At 46.6% G+C, this 22,729-nt stretch overlaps 1 protein-coding gene across 2 annotated transcripts in view; it reads right to left on the reverse strand.

The window, feature by feature from the left end:
• Positions 1 to 3,474: 3,474 nt before the first annotated feature.
• LOC147683312 (uncharacterized) overlaps positions 3,475 to 22,729 on the reverse strand; it is a 123,563-nt gene continuing 104,308 nt past the window's right edge. For both annotated transcript variants that reach the window (XM_086943764.1, XM_086943765.1), the window contains exon 4: positions 3,475 to 4,126. In XM_086943764.1, coding sequence (XP_086799890.1) covers positions 3,650 to 4,126 — 477 coding nt within the window. In that variant the 3' untranslated portion in view covers positions 3,475 to 3,649. The remainder of the gene's footprint in view (positions 4,127 to 22,729) is intronic.

Below are 22,729 nucleotides of genomic sequence, written 5' to 3' on the forward strand. Positions count from 1 at the left end.
GAACACACCTGAAGTTCCGTCCACAGCCGGAAACGTCACCCACGAATAGAAGATTTTGTACGGGTAAGCCGTTTCCTCACTCACCACCATTATCACGGCCATGCCATCCACGGGGACATTGTAATTCTGCAAATGATTGCGCACCGCAATGTGACTATGCTGCGGAATGTCCACGGTATGTCCACGGAATGTCCACGGTAGCGGCCATGACGACACAGAAACGTAAAGGGACAAAGTAAACTTTGTAGCACAACTGGGTAGTAATTCAAGGAAACCGTTTAGAAAGATTCAAGCTTGAAAAGACCTATTTCACAAATAGGTAGGTTATTTCCGACACCACCGTTTTCCGGAAACGACAGCGAAGGGGTTAAGGAATGAATGATATACTACTCGTGTCATGATGATCTTAGAATACCTCAGGTCGCGTGGAACACATGAACACTCCTTCGTTATATAATCATTTCAAACCAGAACATGGAGTAAATGAGAACGCGTGCACATTTGAAATATTTATTTACTAATGCAGGGTTCTCAAACGCACTATCCTAGCTAATACAAGCAAACATATTATAAGAAGCAAAGTTATCAGCATAGTTACTAGTCCATAAAAGGCAAAAGGTGACAACATGCTAAAATGTTGAAATGAATAGGAGTTAACAACACCTAATTCTCACCCTCCCTAACTAGCATATTATATTATATCTAAGAAGGTCTCTTTGGGTTTTAACAGGGCGGCCCCATACCTCAAGATCCTAATGGGAAGGGATCACATCATCCTCCAACAGCTCTCTGCATGCGAAGCCCCATCAAGTGTGTTCTTTGCTCTAAGCAAAAGCAATATAAAACGTGCCTAAAGCCAGATTTGGCAGCAGCTGCATTTATGTTATGTCTAGGAAAGAGCGAAGATCAGACCTCACAACAACACTGTGTTTAGTTATCCTTGAAGGCTTCAGCACTCACTGTAAAGACACCGTTTACTAAGCAAAGTTGATATCAGAGCAATAACATATTATTCTCGTGTAAATCACAACGCTCTTCTAGGCAGAAAGCTAAAACAACAATTATGTGTCGTGTGCAGAAGCAGCAAAAGGTAAAATGGCGTTTAAACATTTAATAAGCTCATGCTAACTTAACACGGTATATAGGCAAGCAGTAACTATACGACACCAGTCAAAAGTATATGAAAAGACATTCTATTGATCTGTGTAGATATTAATCCAATTTGGAGACTATAAGGTTCTCAGGACAAGAATTTCTCAAAATAATGATTACTGCATATGCAACCCTAGACTTAAATATTGCATAACGTATCTTTTATTGATTGTTTATGTACTATGGAGAAAGGATAGAAATTATTCATCCAATTTTTTTAGAAAATATCAAGTTTTATCTCGGAATGCAGCAGTAGACAATTTATGGTGAATGAAAAATATTGATTAGTGATTGCTATTGCACGATTTATTATTCCTATTCAGCATTAGACTTTGTTCAGTTTAGAAGAACATTCTTAGGATCGGTGAAATTAGGAGGATGTTCAACTTACATGTGATGGATTATTTTAGTATCTTTGAACTATGTAAGTGTTGAACTATTTTTAATTCATGATATCAGATTTTATTTGAGGCTGTTTTTACAGCTCTCAAATGTGCAAATGACATATTTCTATAAGATAACGTCTTGGGAATAAATATTTAGCTACTGTAATTTCGGACTGAGCAGTTTATGAAACTGAAGAAGACAAATGCAAGCAATTGATTTCCAACCCTAAGTAAGTCATGCTTCTCTGACCAATCAGTCACAGAAGCTCAACGTTATAGCTGTAAGCAGCTAGAATTCCAGAGAGGATGTGTTGAACCATAATACTGATACATATTTACAAGTCCACTTGTAATCAAGGCCAAAAAGATTCTGCTTGGCCCTCTGACAAGAGTGGATTTGAACCCACTCACGAGCTTGAGTGGGTGAAACAGAAAAGCTTTGCTCATGCAGCTCCCTCGATTTGTCTAGAGATCACACATATAGAGCAACTATAAGCTCTTGTCAGAGACTGCCAGGAATAAGTTTTATTTGCGTAGGTTGCTAGAATGCCCTTCCCGAGGATGCATGCACACAAGAACCAACACTATTATTTTTAGAAGGCTGTGTCAGTTGTTAGAGATCTGTTTCAGTGCAGAAGATATGAAAAGGTGTAGCTGCAGATATATACCTCAATCCCTAATTGTACTTTTTAAACAAACTGTGCCACTGGTCATATGGACCTGTGATTGTCGACAGAGAGAAATAAGAAGAAACCATCAGCAAAGGAACATAATCAATTAGTAAATCTTCAATTCAGTCAAGAAAGACAGTTAGTGTGAATAAAGGGTTTAATTTTCAAATAATTAAATTTTCTATCTTTCATTAAAAGTAACATTATTTATTTAAGTCTCATCATTAGACGTTAATATAATCCATCAATCAATATTTGATTATAATAAAATATTAGTCAAAATCAAATTCAATATAATAATGACGCAACAAGGTTTTTCCATAAAAGAAATTACCTAATCTATAGTAGGATTTTGAGAAAAGGTGTCAGTTCAGATACCCATAAAGGGTTCTGATGAAAGAAATCAAAGCATAAGCGTAACAATTTTACATAATAAGCTCGAAAGTGTTCTCAACTAAGGCAGGCATAAGGAAAAGGTCTACAACCTTTCATGTAGAAAAGTCTAAGAAACCCAGACACGAGTCTCTGGCCAAAATGTCGGGGAAAGGACTCCTAGGATCTGCATCTACTCTAGGAAAACGCACTAATATGAACACACAAATTCTATGTTGTAACATAGTACTTTCTTCTTCATGATGACAATAGGATTTCAGTATGCTCCTGGGAACAGGTGGACTCCTCATTTTCTCTCCAGAACATAATAGCCTTTCAGACATTAGTCCTTGAATGTTACAACATTGTTTTTTTAGCAGTCTGTCTACTTTCACATGGCTCATTTTTCCTGTTGCTTCTTCTCCTCCTGGTGAGAACCTTACTATCAGTTGTCTAATACAAACAAGTGTCTATTCACTAGCTAACAGTAAGCTTTTGAAGTTGAAACATCTTCAGCAAAGAGACGAAAAACATCATGCACAAACAACTATTCAATGCGAAAAACAGGCCTTTCAGTGTTAATTCATTACTTTTCGGTCAACATGCTAACTTAAGTTAATATTTCTTCTCATTTCACAGGCCTGAACATTTAGGTATGGTTACCATCTACAATTTCCCATTTAGGCTATGTTTATTATAATATACAATTTGTGCATCATTTTAATGAAGCATTTTGTCAGCAAATAAAATTAGCTGCAGCAAAGGTAAAGGTGTTCAAAATGAAGATACATGTAAACAGTACCAAAATACGAAACAGGATTAATGCCAATCTTTTATATTCCCGCTGATGGACTAAATTCACTTCTTTCCAGTTAATGTCTACATAAGCATCAACTTTGCAAGATTGTAGTTGATGCTATATGAATGATAACATAACAAAGTGTGTGTGTTCTTTTTTTTTAACGAGTTTAGAAGCAGAAATATAACTTGGCTTCCAACAATATCATTCGATTTGCTTAAACATGAATGCACCTAAGAAAGGATGCCACATTTAGAGCTGAAGGGGAGTTAATCCATTTGGGATGAGAATCTTGAACATTGTGTTGCCCCTGACCAGACTGGAATTTTCATTTGCTTGGGGGCAACATGTCTAACACAGGTCATGACCTTCATTTTTTGACAGTCCTCAGCATTGTTGAGACAGGAGAAGCAGAACTCCACACCACACCTGCAGCAAATTATGTACTTGCACAAACTTTTGTGTTCAATGAGGAGACCGCAAGTGGGACAAGCACGAATGGAGGGGCAGCCCTTTATGTCACTGTTGGGCGTGTCGATGACCTTGCAATTCTGAAGTATCTCCAAGCTGTGGTCCTTGCACCCCTTATTCCCACATTCCACAGAAGATTTGCTGTCACTTTTCCAGGGTCTCAGACACTGCCAGCAGAATTCATAGTTGCTCACTTTCTTGTCTTTGCAGATGGTACAGAAGACTCTGGTGCTGCTCTGGTCTCTGCGTTCCACCAAAGACCTGCAGCCAGGGCACTACAATGAGAAAGATAAACGTTTGCACATTTTCAAAGTCCCATATTGTCTTATCAATTTCAGGGAGCTTACATTACTACAGGTTGTTGACAGATTCACACATGCACGAAAAGTGAAAGATTCGGTGACAATTTGCATAGCAAATAATTTGATCTACGTGCCTTCACAAGCACATGCCTACAAATGCCATTTGTACAAGCAAATCCAAGAATACGCTTGTACAAATGTGCAAACTCCATTATATTTCCATTTGTGCAAAATGGGGTAGACTGGAACTGTGACTTGTGTAGTGGCAGTGCTCCCCGGATTCTAAGTCCGTGCACAGAAAGACTTAATGGAGGTGAACTGTTCCAGGAAAGCAAGAATAGGTAGATAAGTAAGTACGAACAGGTTGCTACCTCTATCATCTAATCTAAATACCATAAAAGCATTTGTATTCAGTTGCGGCTGGCATCTCCGGGGATTGGCTGGGAGGGCATGCGTGCGTGAGCAAAATAAAATAAAAAAAAATAAACTTAACTTACCTGAACGATACACAACGTCCTCTTCTGGTCCTCTGCTCTTCACCTAAAATGGCAGCATCAACTCCCTTGACCAACCAGGAAGCTGCTCTCATGCAGCATGAGAGCAGCGCCCTGATTGGAGTGGGCAGCCTCACTCGGCGCTCCACAGAGCTGTTGAGGCTATGGCTTGCTCTAACCCAGCTGTCTTTGGACAGCTGGGATAGAGTTGTTTAAAGTACGCATGTGTGGCTGGCCGTCTCAAGACAGCTGGCCAAAAACACATGGCACTTTAAACAGTGCCATACAAGCCAACCCCCCTCCCTGCTGAGTGACATGCTGCTGTCACTCAGCAGCAGTCCTGCCCCTGTCCTGACGCTTTGTTCGGGACGGGAAGAAAAATAATATGGTAATAAATTACCATTTTATTTTTCTGGGGTTTAGGGGGATTTTAAGTGGGACACCGCTCCTCTGCTCCAACAGAGGAGCAGCTCCTGCTTGTATTGCTGTGAAAGCGATAAGCCAAAAGAGCTTATTGCCAGGTTCAATAACTAAACACTTCCCAGAGACATGATTGAGGACAATTCCAAAATGACCTGAAAACTCCCCAAGGTGGAAAATTAAATGCGCACTATGATCTCACCCTGCAGGACCAATGGTAAACAGGGGAAACAAGCAGGAACTTAGAAACCTGATGATGAATTGTACAGAAGAGATCATGTGTCAGTAAATCATTCAATCAGGTTAGTTGAAATCCAGTAAACTACTATCTAGAAAAGTAGTCCAAGAATCAGGTATGAGGTGGGAATTTTATGAATTGAATTGATGATGCGTCAGCTATCTTGCATTAGTCCGTTATAACAAAACCAATGTCTTCAGGATCACATGTATGGCTGTCATGTTGGGATCACTGGAAAACTAACTATTTGACATACTAGCAACAGGCATGACAACAAGAATACACTTGGAATCAAACCTTCAGTACAAACACGCCTCAAGATGGAATCCAAAAATGCTCAAGCCCAAGGTAAATACTGCCAGCAACCCATGGAAAATCACTGCAGTGATCAACCCACACAAAGTTTACAGATACAAAGAAACTAGTAGGCGCTTCTGTGAAAACTTTAGGAAAAGGCTGGGGATGGGGGTCTTTGTCCTGAATGGTAGCTGCAGGCCATATACTGTGAATAACTGAACCAAAGTAGTTATCAGCCAATCCATTGGTAATTATCATGCAGATGATTTCTGCCCTAGATTTTTACAAATCCTACAAAAAGTATACTGTAGCTGGCCCTAAGCAAGCTTACAAGGTTCTGAACAGCTTAGAGACACATCCAACAGGGCATAAAAGACAAGAGCCTCTTAATAGAACTTGGGATAAACTATTGTAGATCACAGACTTATGATTATTATCAATTGAGAGTCCTTTTTGTGCCTGCCCTTTTCAACATAGTGTAAGAGAAAGATTCCACTATTACTGAGAATTTCCTGTGAAAATATCTAGACGTGAGGGCGTGCTTGCTGACGAAGTTGGCAATGGAGTAGCTGAACGGTGACCGGGGTCCAGGGGGCCAGTAGATCAGGGTTCCTTGGAGGGTGGTGTTGGAATCAGTGTGGATCTGGAAATGTAGGTGTTCGGCGGAGTTGAGGGTGTCGTCGGAGTTGGTTGAAACATTGAGGGTGGGCATGTGGATGATGGCGATTCGGCCTCCTACTCCGTTGGTGCGGTCCCTGCGGGTAATCTTGTAGCCGTTCGGGATGGCTATGGCGATGTCGGGTGCTGAGGAGTCGTTCATCCAGGTCTCTGTCAGGAACGCGACCTCTGGGGAGAATGTGTCGAGCAGGTCCCAGAGTTCGACGGCGTGTTTACGTGCGGAGCGGGTGTTCAGGAGTATGCATCTGAGGTGGTTGCGTCCTGTCCTGGTGGGTGGATTGGCGGGTCTGTTGCTGTTGTAGCGGCAGTTCTGAAGGGTCCATGGGCAGCGACGGCTCGTGGAGGGAGTTACGGTGGGGCAGGAGGGTGGGGAGGGGGAGGGGCAGGGAGGAGGTTGCTAAAAACCGGCATATGGATAATTGCAGGTAAGTAAACAATTTAATTAATAAAACGAATTTCGTAGCTCGCACTGCATTGCATTTAGCGATGCAAGGCGCACTACGAAATTAGTTTTATTAATTAAATTGTTTACTTACCTGCAATTATCCATATGCCGGTTTTTAGCAACCTCCACCCTGCCCCTCCCCCTCCCCACCCTCCTGCCCCACCGTAACTCCCTCCACGAGCCGTCGCTGTCCATGGGTGCGCTTTGGGTGGCCTGGAAGCAGGAGTGTGCTTGTCCGGTGTTGAGTGCGTGGAGGGTGCTGGCATCGTAGCAGAGTCGGGCGTCCTGGTGTTCGTGGGGGCCAGGGGTTCTGGCGCTGGGCGCGGTCCAGGCGCAGACGGGTTTGCCTTGCGCCAGCGGCGCTCCCCTGCAAACGGCCGCGCAGTGACCGCCATAAGAAGGGGAGGTGGGAGGGAGGAGCCGCTGGGAGGGGGAGAACGGACGAATGGGAGCGGGCCGCAGGGGACGCAGCGGCGGGAAGCGGGACCGGCGAGGGAACAGTGGAAAAAAATGGGCACAACAAGCAGGGAGGATAAGAAGGAGAGAAATACACACAAAATCAAAACAGTTACAAAAGGCAACAACAGTAAAAACGGGCAAAAGCAAAACCTAAGGCCTACCACTGGCCACCAGGGATGAGGCGCAGGTGGTCGCCTGCGGTTGGAGGCGGGCCTCGAACACACTGCAGCAGCTGGGATCCAGACATGGGCACAGTCAGGTGGAGCTGTGCGGCTTGGGGAGCGATCTGCCTGGAAGCAGGGCCAAGGGTCGCTCTTCTTGCACAAAAATAATTTAGAGAGGCATTTTACTCTTTCTATGTGTTGAGAGACCTGCCTGGAAGCAGGGTCAAGGGTCGCTCCCTTCACTGCGCAGCGGCTGCCATAAGAAGCGGAGGTGGGAGGGAGGAGCAGCTGGGAGGGGGAGAGCGGACGAATGGGAGTTGGGGGGCGGGCCGCAGGGGACGCAGCGGCGGGAAGCGGGATCGGCGAGGGAACAGAGGAACAAACGGGCACAACAAGCAGGGGGGATAAGGAGGAGGAGAGAAATAAACACAAAATCAAAACAGTTACAAAAGGCAACAACAGTAAAAATGTGGCAAAAGCAAAACCTAAGGCCACCACTGGCCATCAGGGATGAGGCGCAGGTGGTCGCCTGCGGTTGTAGGCGGACCTCTAACACACAGCAGCAGCTGGGCCCCAGACACAGGCACAGTCAGGTGGAGCTGCGCGGCTTGGGGAGCGACCTCCCTGGAAGCAGGCTCAAGGGTCGCTCTTCTTGCACAAAAACAATCTTGAGAGGCATTTTCCTCTTTCTATGTGTGCTGCAGGATGCAGCACACACAGAAAGAGGAAGCAATGAGAAGGGCTGGACTGGGAATCGAAACCGGCCCTGGCAAACTGCTCGGCCGGCCACCCTGTTGGGAGGGGGAGGGGTGCGGCCGAGCTTTTTGCTAGGGCCGGTTTTAGCTGATTATGTTACAGGGGACTGATATTGCCTGACCCTGGTAAAAAGAAAACAGCCCTCAGGGGCCCAAAACCGGCCGCCGCCCTGGTAGCCCACCCAGTCTGGCCCTGGTAATGAGGAGAAATAAAGATATTACTCCTCGTTTCACCTCTACTGGGAAGCCATATGTTTTTGGCACATGCCAAGGTTTACAAGGTCTTGCAATGCATCAAAAACCATGGAAGTTGCATGGGAACACATGCAATGCCCAGAGAAAGCCTAACCAGGGCAGAATAACGCAGCCCAGCCATTTGCACTGGGTCGTGTTACTGCGACTTTTTGAAGCCACGCAAAAGTGGCTTTGAGTGGCTTCAAAACTCCGATTTGAGGCTTGTGTTGCTTTGCACCACATTGTGTGGTGCAAGAGTGATGCAAAACGGGTCATAAATATGGCTCATGGTGTACTTAGGATTTTCTTCAAAGAATCATCTTCAGGCCTAACAGTGAAAAATGCTTCTGGGAGCTAGTCACTGTAGGAAAATGAAAACATCAAGGGGCCTATTTACAAGAATGTCATGCAGCACAGCAAGTCATGTTGCTGCGCTGCACTACATGACAGCGAAAGGGCAGGAATATACTGTATATAAGGCAGAATAACATATTCCTGCCTTTTCCCCTGTGCCGGCAGCCTTTTGTCAGCCTTGTGCCAACGCAGGTACGCTTGCACCATGGTGCAAGGGTGCCTGCATTGCATGTAGGATTGTTTTTGTGCAGGAAGGAACACTTTCATGCACAAAAATAATGGTGAAAGACATATTTCTCTTTCTATGTGTGCTGAATTCTGTAGCACACAAAGAAAGCGAAAGCAGCAAGGATAAATAAATATATTTCGTCTTGTAACACCTCTACTGGGAAGGCGTATGTCTTTGGGGCATTCCCAAGTTTACAAGTTCTGGTAAATCTGGGAATGCATCAAAAACTATGGGAGTTGCATGGGAACACCCACACAACGCCCATGGAAGTCTTCCCAGGGCAGAGTGAGGCGACGCAGCGATTTGCAAGTGGCCTTGCGTGGCTTCATAAATCAATGTAAGGTTTGGGTTGTTCATCTACCAGGTTGCGTGATGCAAGAGCGACGCATACCACCCACAAATAGGCTTCAAAATCTTTACGTTTTGCATTTAAACATCAGGCGCTTTACCTTGTGGGCTACAAGGCCTACTTTGTGATGCCTTGCTTAGTATTTTAAAGCAAGGTTTCTCTCCTGGTAAAAGGTTTACTTTGACAGGCTCTGCCTACAGGTTTAAAAGCTACAGGAGTCATACTGCTCATGAAGGCCAGAAAACATATTTTACTTGTCAGGCTAGTGAATGGTCTAATCGGTGCTGCAGTCCACCAGAGATATTTAATTTTCTATGCTATTGCTGTACTTTCTAACCCATATACAATGACTTACTGGAAATTTAAATATGCTAATTGGGGATTAGCCAGTTGTACCATTTTTGGGGTTCAATGCACATACATAGGAGACTGGACAGCAGTACTCAAGGTTAAAAAACATGAGCATCAGTACACAAGAAAAAGGAAAACACCACAGTACCAGATTGAATATAATTATTTATTTATGGATCTAGTTTTGATTAAATGTATGCTTGAGCTTGTATTCTTCTATTGTTTCTTATCAACTGTGGTTGGTACACTACAGTCTGCCTTGTGTCTTAAGTGCTGTGTCTGCCATGGTGACAACGCCCTTGGTTCAACAAAATAAGCATCAGTACTATAGCTGGATTATATCAAATTCTCCCAAGGATAGTGAAGGCAACCTTTTTCCAATATAATGGGATGGAAGTTCCAAACAGAGGTTACCTGTCAACATTATATATGGGATAAAGTACAACCTACCGAACATTATAAGGATACTGCAAGTCACTTAGGAGATCTGTGACTATATAGAGGAATGATGATGATGGCCAAGTTCCTTTATAAGGTCATGGAATGCTAAGGTGACATACCTTTTAATATATGGCAAGGGATATTTAATTCCTTAAATGTTTTTATTATTATTACTACATGGTCACATCACCCTGCCCACAAACTGTCTTAACCCTAGGTGACTTGCTCTTTATTTGAAAAGGATATCATGATTGAAGACATGAAGGACAAAAGTGGAATCTAGTGCAAAATAAACTCATCAAAAGTAGTTAGTAATTTGGGGGGCGTTGCTTGGAGCTCTGCAAGATGACTGCTCCTATGTAAGCATTAGAGATCACCTCTCTCATCAGTTTTTCTTCCTCTCCACACAGCTGAGCCACCCAGGTGCAGAATGGAAGGCATCTACAATGAAGGAGTGATCTGCGCTGATACTGCCAAGCCCACACTAGCACTCAGAGCGGTAGTACTCTTGCATCTCCTGACATCATATCCCTTCACTATCCACAGCGGGCCAACCGTAAGACCTCATTGTTCTGGAAGTGGTGGATCCGGAGTGTGGTGGTCTGGGCAAATGGCTCCCAGGTTAACTCATCACAAAGCTAAGCAGAGCGATGTGTGTGGGGGAATGGTGCCCTCAACCACCTGCTCACTGCCCTTCGCAGCCCTGTCCAACTTCCTCTCAAAGGTCTGGCAAAGTGTAGCACCCCCACATCAGGAATACGTGATGACTGCTAATCCAATCGCTCATCACGTTTAAGGTAGTTAACAAGCAAGTAAGTCATTTCACCAACTAGAGGTTCATGCTGAGGACATTTGACATTCTTCTTTAAGTGCACGCAGTATGGAATAACGTTTTTTATACTCTGTTATTGTGTTCACCGCACACACACACCTTACTTGGATTATGGTCTACTGTATAACAGTGGCCAAGTTCCTAAGGCAATTTGGACTCAAACGTGCACCGCTATATAGACTGTTTGTTTCTAATGAATGGATTTAAAACTATTTTTTCTTGTTTTACTGAAGAATATTTTTATTCTTGTTTTTATATGTTCTTCAAAGAATATTCCAATAGATTCATATCATGCAATACATGTCCTGTTTCATATTTCAATTTATCATAACAGCACTCTCTGAGTACATTGACAATCATTAAATGATGAAAATATTTAATGAAACAGGGCCCCATGCATTTCGGGACGACAGTCCCTTCATCAGGGGTATACCTGTTGAAAATAAACAAAAATCAACTCATGTACAACAGTGGTTCAAGACTTTTAGTTAAAAAAGGTCAGTGTTTTCAAAATTCATGGAGTGATAGTTTGTGATAATGAACCAGCAGCCTTCTGTGACAATTTAAACATATGTCACCTCTACTACATGGATTCCCATTGGAGTTAAAGAGACCCTGTGCTCATGCCAATATTATGAGTGTAATATATACCACTACTTTACAATCATGGATCTCCTTATAGGACTGACCGTTTAGCACCAAAAGCGATAGTACCCTAAAGAGACACGCACCATAGTCACCAAATACCTCTTAAGAAACACGTTTTTCAATGTCTTAGTCAGTATTTACTTAGAGAATGTTCATATCACTTCAAGAAGTCTGTGTTCGCTTTCAAACTGCCGCTAAGCGTAGGTGTACAGTGAGATGCAAAACCGTTCCTCAAAGTTCTGGCAACAAAATGAAAAACCAACATGCCATCAGAGTTCCGCACTTACGCCGCACCTGAAACATCATTAGCTTAGTAATCCAACAGTCCTGAAGCCTAACCTCCATCCAGACGCTCTTAACCTCTGGTCCACATTCCGCATGTAGAAAGCACTCAAACATACCATGATCATGCTATGTTTTCACAAGTTACCAGTATGTGCGCCATCTTTAAATGTTGTAAACACCTTTAGATTCTTATGGCAAGCTCAGTCCATCTAATCGAGGCCTCACCCGAATAGTTTCCCTTGAGAGGTGAGTTTCTTTACATAAATGTACCTAGATCGTGGGCATTTACACAAAATGATACCTCGCTCCACACAAACCGTGGGCGGCCGCCCTATTAAAACTAAGGGGCGCATTAGGATGTCCGGCGGATCGCCATCGCCATGCGGGCGGTGGCGATCCGCCCAACATCCTTGCCCGCCCGCCACCTATTCCCCCCTGCCATATTACAATGGCGGGGGGGACCGCGGCGGACGGGCGGAAAAGGGTTCATATGACTGGCGGTGTCTATCAGACACCGCCAGCCATATTATGATGGGCTTCTGGAGATGCCTTTCCGTGGCGGCATTGCATGCGGTCTTTACTTCGGGGGCCCGGTGCAGGCCCCCATGGTGAAGGACGAGGTGGGGGGTACACATGGGGGGTACCTGTGGTACCCCCTGCATTTGCATACACAATGCGGCAGGCACTGCGCGGTGCCTGCCGCTTTGTGTATGCAAATGCATGCCATGCATTTCTAACATCGCGGCGGGTGCTGGTGTAAACACCGCCCGCCGCAATGTTATAAATGCATGATGCGCCCGCCATCATAATAGGCATGGCAGGACCGCCGCTCAGGTCGCGGGCGGTCCCGTTTTCCACAGGGATGGCGGGCGGGCAAAGTCCGCCCACCATCCTAATGGGGGCCTAAGTGTCAGAGATGATCGAAATGCGTCTCACCGCATGGGCGCCATATTAGAGTGGACTAACTCTGCAGAAATCTCCAGTAGCCTACCAATATTTCCCGCTCCATGGTGTTTAAAAATCACGTTGACTTTGCTGCCAGTTAACTGGTGCTATCTTTACACTAATGTCTTTATATAGTGTGTTAAATGGTTACAAAATTACAAATGCATATCATTCAAATGGATCATCGAAGAATAGCGTACATCTTTAAATGTGATCTTAATACAAATGTCAACCAGCTAACATATGTAATCTCTTCAACATTAACACTTATCAACATTAAAATAAAAACAATGTTAAAGCAGTTTTTGAAGTTGGATAAGCTTATTATGAAAATTGTTTGAGTGACCTATTAGTAATGTGCGATGAATATGTATAAACTGGTTGCTTTAGATCACTGGTGAGTATCTACATGTCTAAAAGGATCTAGGTATTTTGATGACTCATGACCCTATTCTGCTGTCATAAGAAGCATTCCATTTCAAATTTGTCATTCAAGCCCGGCAGCATTAGGGTATTAAGTTATTTAATCCAAAAAGCTTCTTGTTGTAAAGATTTTTAGAGTTGTGTGTTCCTTGGAGGATGGGATGATTTGAAGTTTCGAATGTGCAATGGTATGCCGACTCTGATCCCAGTGTGTTGCCAACCTTGAATTAATGTTCGTGTAGCTGATTTTGCTTTTGTGCTCCCTGACATCAATTTTCTTTTCCTTTCAGTTTTGCCTATATATAATAGACCGCATAGACATTTTATGGCGTAAACTACATTATTTGTGTTTCAATCTGTGGAGTGTGTTAGTTTGATCCTTTTTCCTGTTCTGGGATGAGGTAATATGCGTCCTGCTATGACATTGTTGTAGTGAATGCAGTTTCAACATTTCTTGGTACCTGCTCTCCCTGATGGTGTCTTTGTCCTATTACATGATAGGATTTCCTTTAGATTGCGTGATCTTGTGTAATCAAAAAGTGGTTTATCAGTGAATAGTCCATGAAAGTCCAACTCTTCCTCTAAAAGTTCACAATGTTTACATATGCTTCTCTTCATCTCCTCAGATACAGTGGAATATCTAGATACAAACACTATTCTGTTGCTCGCCTTCTTAGGTTTCCTAACATATGGTTTATGGTTTACTACCATATGATTCTTACTTTACCTATGCGCCTGTTGTGGTACTGAGAATTCTGGACCCGTGTCATAAACATCGCAAATTATGACGATTTTAGTATTAGCAGACCGGTAATGAATTGAATACTATACACGAGCATTTGCGTCACGATCGAGTGACGCAATCACCCTGAAATCAGCATTTCCGTCTCAAACCCTCGGGTTCCATTTTGTGAACAGCATCCATTTTGTGATTGCCCTCACATAGCCAAATGACCGAAGCCAAAACCCGAGTCCGAAGGACACGTATACCTTCACTGACTCCTCTGTGACCTGGGCAACCTGACTCCACTGCCCAAAGCCAAACCTGTTCGGTCAGCTTCTCCCCAACGGCCGAGCAAGATTAGTATCAAGGCGCAACATGTCATAAACCTTTCATCACGCACAAACCATGCACAATCTTATGAACACCTATCTCTGCTCCTTTCTTTCTGACTCGTTTTACAAGGAGGAGGTTCCCTGATTTATTGGGGGTCTGCCAATATCTGATGGAAATACTGGACCCTGCCGGGTAATTGATCATGGGTTGGAATTACTAGAATGTGGGCTTGTCATCATGACTCTGTTCTTTCTTTGTAGTAAAATATGTGAATAACCGATTGTAAAATAGGGAATTTGTGCCTAAAGCATAATATTTCATATAAAAGAAGAAGACTGGCTTTGTAAATTTGAGCAGTCTCCTGAGAACCTACATGCTGTTGTACTTCTAGGATACCTGTTACTGGTTGCAGCCAATAAATACTATCTTTGACTTCACCTAGAAGACTCGTGTTTCTGTGGTCTGAAACAGGAAGAACTCGAGGTCATAAGGGTGTGTCCCTGACACCACTGGGTTACCGGATCAGTACCGGTTCTGAAAAACCCAGTACCTCACTGTGCCTGGTGATGCAGTTTCGGTTTGAACCTCTATCCTTGTTGTAACCGGAGGCCATATTTACAAGGAGCTAACGCTGCTGCAGTGTCATTTGCTTTTTTTTCTGGCACCTTGTTTACAAAGTGATGCTAGAGGCCTTTAGTGTCACTTTTTCAACTCCTTGCCTATCTTTTTACAGTGCCAGATCCTGTTGCCTAGTTGGTGATAATGATATGCAAGGTAGGCACTCCTCCTTAAAAACGAATGCAAAACTGACGCAGCCGTATTTACAATGTTTTTGGAAAATGGACATCACTTTGGCAAACGAGGTGCGAGGTCCAATAGTGGCTGAATTTTACAGGAAATCAGGCATAAAAATGACACATGCCCACTGGTATAAAAGCAGATCATACCAAAATCACTCTGGCAAGCTCAACTGCACCATGAACCTACTCCTATTGCAGCTCAGAGCACCAAGAAGACCAACACCATCTCCACAATCACCACCACGATCACCACGGAGGCAGCGCAGGAGAAGGGAGCGGACAAACTGCCAGAGGATTAGCCTCATTGATCACAGGAAGCCGAACGTCATTGCCCATTAGAGGATCAGGAGGGTGTCCATTGTCCACCTCCTGCACCAGATTACACCAAGGCTGCAGTCAACATCGCATTGGTGCACCAACATTCCTCTGCAGGCCAAGCTACTGGCTGTCCTACACATGCTGGCATCTGGAACTTTCCAACCCACCACAGTCAGAGAAGCAGGAGTATCCCAGGGATCCTTCTCTAGCTTTCTCCACTCCATCCAGGATGCCATCATAAGCCTCACACCACAGAACCTCTTCTTCCAATCCCTCAATGCAGGCACAACAGGAAAATAAGCAAGGCTTTTATGCCATTGCTGAATTTCCACATGTTGGGAGCAATGGACTGCACCCATGTGCACCTTGTGCCTCCAGTGGCTACATCACACCTGTACCACAATAGGAAGCACCTCCATTCCATTAATATTTAGGCAATCGTTAACCATCTGGGCCTCTTCATCAAAGTCCTTGCAAGTACCCAGGCAATGCTCATTATTTCTACAATCTCCGGCATTCCAACATCAATGAGTGCTTCCAGGAAGGGACATATGGGAATGGCCTACTGGTTGGTAAGTACTTCTCAAGCACATGACAGACCACATGACTGTCATATTCGTGTTGGGCTAAACAAGAAAGTACAGATGCAGTAGGTGTGGGCCTACATAATTGCACCATACTACACAGCATATGCATAAAATGCAATGTCAGCCTGCATGCCCTTGCATAGCCTCAGAGATACGCAGTGAGGCAAGATAGAGAAAAGTGTAGCGTTTATTCACCCAACATTAAGGATGTATTCCATGGGGGGTGTGGCCTAGCAACATGGCCGTCACGAAGTAAGCCTTTGAGCTGCCCACCAGCCCACCTTGAAAATCCTGAGGTATCCTGCCTAGTTCCCCCTGAAACCTGGGTAAAACTGTTGCTGAGACACTGTGCATTGCCCCTTTACCTGTGGGGTCCCCCGGTGGAGACTCCTGGTGCTCAGGCTGGTTCAACTGCTCCTCGGTGGCCCTTGCCGCATCCGGGCCCAGGGTGCAGTTGGCTGCTGCAAGGGCACTCGAGTGCTGCTGACCCATCTGCTCAGTTGCAGGAGCTGCTGCCGGAGCCCTTCGCCCTTGCGGACTGCAGGGGGATTGGACATTGTGGATTGCAGCCAGGGGCAGAGGCCTGTGGCCATAGTGGAAAGAGGCTGAGTCGGCCGCAGCTACCAAGTTCGAGGACTGGGGCGCCGCCTTCGGTGCTGAGGCAAGGTGGGAGGAAGTGCTCTTGGTTCTCCGATTCATCATTCTGCCCCCTAAGGGGCTGAGTCTGTTCCCCTTCCCTCCCGTGCAATGCGAGAGGAGAACTCGATCTACTGAGGCAGTACTCAGGTCCTGCCTTGTCTTTGTGCCCTGTTGCTAGGGCCAGGGCGGGGCCGTGTGAGCAGCGTAGATGTGGCCAAAGGGAACCACAGCCTCCTGGATCCAGAGGTGAGTGGGGCCTCGGGCCTCTGTAATTTTAAGTACTGATGGGCCTGTGTGGAATGCGGGCCAGTGCTGCAGCTACAGCAGCTTCCTGGGATACTGCCTGAGGCCGAGTGCAGCCCATTGGAGACTTGCTAGAGCCTGCCCGGCGATGCGCCACTGGCACTCTGATCCTTGCTGCCTTGACAAGAGTGTCTCTCACTGTGGAGCACGGTGGCAGCATTCCTCCCCCTGGTGCCTGACTGAGGGGCTGCGCCATCCTGGTGGGGCTGGAGGGCCCCAGCATCATACAACCAGTGGCACCAGCAGGTGGGTAATTTAATCCTCTTGGACCTAAGTGCTAGGGTGGACAGGTCGTGCCCCTATGGCAGCCTTTTGCATCAGGATTTTGGCATGATTGTCACTGTCCCCCCTCCTGTCCCCCTTATACTTGAGTTAAGATGCCTGTGGTGGCCTAACCCACAGGAGGCAAACCTGCTGCATACAGCGCTTTGGAGAAATAGAGTGGTGGACTGCGGCCTCCCTGGTGGGTCTGCTTGCCTGACCTGCACCTTGATGATTGGAGTGTCCATCCTACCGGGGGTAGAGCTGCTGGGCCTCCCTGTTCGCTCGGGAGCCGGAGCAGAGGGCCGGCACTGGCAGCCCTCCTGGTGGGCTGTGGGCCACATCACTTACAACCAGTGGCACCAGCAGGTGGGCAATTGAAAACCATTGGACCTGAGGGCTACGGTGGAGGGGTCGTGCCCCTATGGAAGCCATTCGCATCAGGATTTTGGCATGAATGTCACTGTCCCCCCTCCTGCCCTCCTTATATTTGAGTTAAGATGCCTGTGGTGGCCTAACCCACAGAAGGTAAAACTGCTGAATACATCGCTTTGGAGAAACAGATTGGTGGACTGCTGTCTCGCTGGTGGGTCTGCTTGCCTGATCTGCACGTTGATGATTGGAGTGTCCATCCTCCTGGGGGTAGAGCTTCTGGGCCTGCCTGTTCGCTCGGGAGCCAGGGCAGAGGGCCGGTGATGGCAGCCCCTGTGGAACCCTTTCCAGAGCTGATCTGTGGGGAGTCTTCGTGGGGGTCCCCCGGCGATCAGTGCCCATGACCGGTGCAATGGGGAAGGACAGGGCTGCAAAACCATCAGGGACCAAGACAATAACTCAGTATACAATGCCCCGCCACCCTCAACAGCGAATAACGAGGCGGACCGCAGTGCTGAAGAGGATGCAGCTGAAGTGCTGGGTAAGCACACCCTTTCACAGCTACTGGCTGCCAGTCAGGGATCCAGGAAGGCATTGGAGAGTCTGATCAAGACTGTCTCTATTGATGTAAATGTGTTCAGGGCGGACCTCCAGAAAATCGCAGATAAGGTGACCACCAGTGAGGGAGACATTGTGGAATGGAAGGGAGAGGTGGCAACACTTGGGCAGCAGGTGGCCCGGATGACTGAGTCCACGAAGACCCGAGAGCACAGCGCTCAGGATGTAGAGGGCCACACAAGATGCAGTAACATCCGCGCGCTGGGCTTTCCAGAGCCCGCAGAGCAGGAATCAGCAGAGCAGTTCCTAGAGCATTGGATTTGTACCCAGTTGTGCCCTTGTGGTCTCTCAGAAATGTTTGTCACATAGGGCTCTGATGCTGCTCCCCCGCCTGACACTTCAGCTATCATAGCCAAAGTGTTGGACTATCGCAATAGAGACTGTATCCTATGTGCATCCAAGAAGCAGAAAGATTTATGCTATGATTACAACAAAATCACCATTTACCCGGACTACACCCAGCAGGTCCAGGAACTGAGAAAGTATTTCTTGGGGTTTAAGAGGAAGCTACTGGAACTACAACTGCAATATATGCTCTTATACCCTGCTAAGCTGAAAGTCCTAGTGCAGGTCAGGGCACACTTCTGTGAGACGGTAGGTGAGGTCTGCGAGTGGCTCAAGCTCCGTGGTGGTGCACTCCCCTTGCTGGAACAGTGACATCAGAGATGGAAATGAGGCACCCGCTCAGGCAGGGGACCGTTGCTTGGGACTAGATTGGCAGTGGTCGGTGATCACAAAGCGCAAGGGCAGCAGAGGATCACCGTGGGTGCAGACGGCACCATGCAGTTGGACACATCAGTGTTGGAGAGTTGGGTCTCCCCTGCTGTGGCCACAATGTTGGATCCGGATGAACAATCGCAGATGTTGGGCTCCACGGTGGACATCATACCTGAGACACTGATGGAGGAAGCCCCTCGGGACTATGGGGGTGACCAATCTGAATGGTTCTTGCTTTGCTTGAGTGCGTTGTCCTTCGCCGGCTCCTCGGTGCTTGACTGGTTTGGGGGGATTTGGGTACTGTGGGTGGGTGAGAGAGATGTGTCAGGTACCACGAGATGGGGTGCAGTGTGTGGAAATATATGCCTCCTTCAATTGGTTCAAAAGTATGATTCTGTAGGGAGTCATTTGCGTATATATCAGTGATTGCCGGTCTGACCTAGGCGAGCTTAATGGGGTTGCTTGTTGCGCTGAAGTGCTTACTTACTAGACCCAGTAGGGCGTATGGGGGAGCTGTGCATGTCCTGGCACGAGCATGGGTTGGGCGATACAACTGTTGCATTGGCACATATATTGTCCGTGGGTGGGGGGTAGAGAGTTTGGTTTTACTGTTTGTGTGTTGTTTTGCACACCATGAAGGTAATCAGGGGCAGGGAGTGTTCATAGCACCTGGTGGGCTGCACGCTGCGTGAATTCCAAAGTGAGACAATATGAAAGTGGAGGTTAGGTTCCTCGGCTGGAATGTCAGGGGCCTGGGTACTTGCACGAAGAGGCACAGGGTGCTCTCCTTCTAAAAATGACACCTGGTCTCAATTGCTTGCCTGCAGGAGACACACATAGATGACAATGGGGCCACCAGAGTGGCCAAAATGTGGCGGGCAGTTATTTAATTCCTCCTATTCAACATATACTAGAGGGACTTTGGTGTGGGTGTCCCTGGGTATCCCATTCATCCCACAGTATGTGGAGGCTGATGTGGCCAGCCACTATGTACTACTAAGAGGCATCCTTGATGGGTGGGACCACGCAATATTATAAACGCTTATGCATCAAACACAGATGAGCCTGCCTTCTATCAGACAATACTAGACCTGGTGGCCATGGATCTGGATGTGCCACTTCTGTGGCTGGGGGTCTTCAACTGCGTCCTAGATTCCGACCTGGACAGGCATCCTCCCAGAAGTGGCATCAAAGACAAAACCACAAATAACCAAGAAACTGCGTACTGTCATGGGGTAACTGGGTATGCGTGATGCCTGGCAGGAATGGCAAACAACCCAGAAGGACTTTACACAACATGCACAGTAGATTAGATAGGGCGCTGGTGTCTGGAATGCTGGCCTTTCCGGAGTTGGAGGTGACCCATTCGGCTAGATTCCTGCCGGACCAGGCGCCGGTTAGTTGTGTGGTTTGGTGGCATCCTCCTTTGATAAGACCCAGGCAATGGAGTTTGTTGCCTGACATATTGGAAGATCAGGTGTTACCACTTGAGTTCATACAAGCCTCACAAATCTGTATGAATGCATATTTCATTCTTTCCTGCTTTCCCTTTAATAAATTCTTCTCCTTCCTCACTGGGCTAAAACACACCTTGTGATAGGAGGCGATCCTATATAAGAGCCACCTGAAACAAAATCGAGTTGCTTGGCTTTAAAGAAACTATTTTGGATCCATGCTGTGAGGAAAGCTCTGTTCCCGCTTCCTAACTTCTCCTCAAGATTCACAGTGCACTGCCGCCACCATGAGCAGCACAATGCCAAGGACTACAGGAGCGGTTCCTTATCTTTCTTAACAGTGCATGGCCACTGCCATGAGCACCGCAACACCCTTCACAGGACCGCAGGAGCAGTTTCTTTTCCTTGTTTTGTAGTTACGGTGCACAGCTACTGCTGTGAGCACCGCAACGCAAAGGACTGCAGGAGCAGTTCCTTATCTCTTGTCAGTCTTCACAGTGCACGGCCGCTGCCGTGAGCACTGCAACCCCCTTAAAAGGACCGCAGGAGCAGTTTGCCTTCACGGTGCCTAGCCGGCGCCATGAACACCACAACGCTCTTCAAAGGACCGCAGGAGCGGTTCCCTTTCCTGATTTACCTTCTTGGTGCACGGCAGCTGCGGTGAGCTCCACAAACGCCTTCCAAAGACCGCAGGAGCAGTTCCTCTATTATTTTTTAGGTCTCGGCCTGCTAAAGACTGCACACATGCGCAGTCGAGCTGGCGAGATTTAATGACATAGAGGGATTTTCACTAGTGAGGTTAAGCCCCCACTCCTCTTTTCCATTGGCTGGCGTCCTAAATGGTGGGCAGCCATTGGAGAAGAGGTCCTAGTGACGTTCTTCTTTCTCTCTAAGCCCCATCCTTTCAGACTGGCTTACTTGACTTACTGCTGGCGTAAAAGGTTTCTCATCTTCTTTATGGGGCGAAACAGATGGCCTCAGAAAGAAGATAAGGAACCTTTTATGTCAGCAGGAAGTCAGTCTGAAAGGGATGGGGCTGTGTCATGGCGAGCGCTTGTTTTTTGTTTGCATTTCAGCTTTGTTCTGCTCGTGTGTCGGGGCTTAGATCTCGGCGTGGTGGTATGGGGTATACACTGCTGGACCCCACTTGTGCCAGGGGCCGCGGGCATCCTGAGTGCTTGCGGGCGTACATGTTGACAACCTCATGTCTGTGGCACTATGAGGAGCTGAACCCTCCCTTCCTCCCCCCGTGAGTGCTGAGCCAGCTGCTCTACCTGGAGCTCCGCTGCAGAGTGTAAATTGCGCTTGTTTTTGTTTGCATTTCAGCTTTGTTCTGCTCGTGTGTCGGGGCTGAGATCTTGGAGTGGTGGTATGGGGGTATACACTGCTGGACCCCACTTGTGCCAAGGGCCGCGGGCATCCCGTGTGCTTGCGGGCGTACATGTTGACAACCTCATGTCTGTGGCACTGTGAGGAGCTGTACCCTCCCTCCCTCCCCCTGTGAGCGCTGATCCGGCTGCTCTCCCTGGAGCGCCGCCGCAGATTGTAAATCGTGCTTGTTTTTGTTTGCATTTCAGCTTCGTTCTGCTTGTGTGTCGGGGCTGAGATCTCGGCGTGTGGTATGGAGGTATACACTGCTGGACCCCACTTGTGCCAGGGGCCGCGGGCATATCGAGTGCTTGCGGGTGTACATGTTGACAACCTCATGTCTGTGGCACTGTGAGGAGCTGTACCCTACCTCCCTCCCCCCGTGAGCGCTGAGCCGGCTGCTCTCCCTGGAGCATATATATATATATTTTTTTATCATGGGAACTGATACATCTGTAGGCCTTATCATTTTGTCTAATACGCTGGTACTTTTCCATGCTCAAAATGGCTGAAACGTTCATGCATTTTAAAGCCGTATTTACCAGTTAAAGTTCGCTTTTCCTGTCTATGATTACTGCCTTCCTAAAGCGGAAGAACGATGTCTGGAAAAAAAAGTTAACCGTGGCTAGATCACTGTTTGAGAGAGCCCTTCCACCAGAAAATTAGAGTGCAACAGTCACCGTCAAAGAGAGGTGGTGGCTTGGTGATGTGTGTGTGTGTCTGGCTCTGTGTGTGTGTGTGTGGCTGTGTGTGTGGCTCTGTGTGTGTGCCTGTGTGTGTGTGTGTGGCTCTGTGTGTGGGTGTGCCTGGGTGTGTGTGTGTGCCTGTGTGTGTGTGTGTGTGTGTGTGTGGCTCTGTATGTGGCTGTGTGTGTGTGTTTTTGAAACATTAATAAAACGCGTTGTTATTTGCGATGTCAATAGCTCAAACTCGCGTAAATACGCGACCTATTGCATTGCAAATGCAATAGGTCTCGCATTTGTGAGAGATTAAGCTATTGGCATTGTAAATGACAATGCCATTTATTTATCTGTTTTTAAA

This window comes from Lissotriton vulgaris, chromosome 11, assembly GCF_964263255.1.
Source record: "Lissotriton vulgaris chromosome 11, aLisVul1.2, whole genome shotgun sequence".
Classification (NCBI taxonomy): Eukaryota; Metazoa; Chordata; class Amphibia; order Caudata; family Salamandridae; genus Lissotriton; species Lissotriton vulgaris.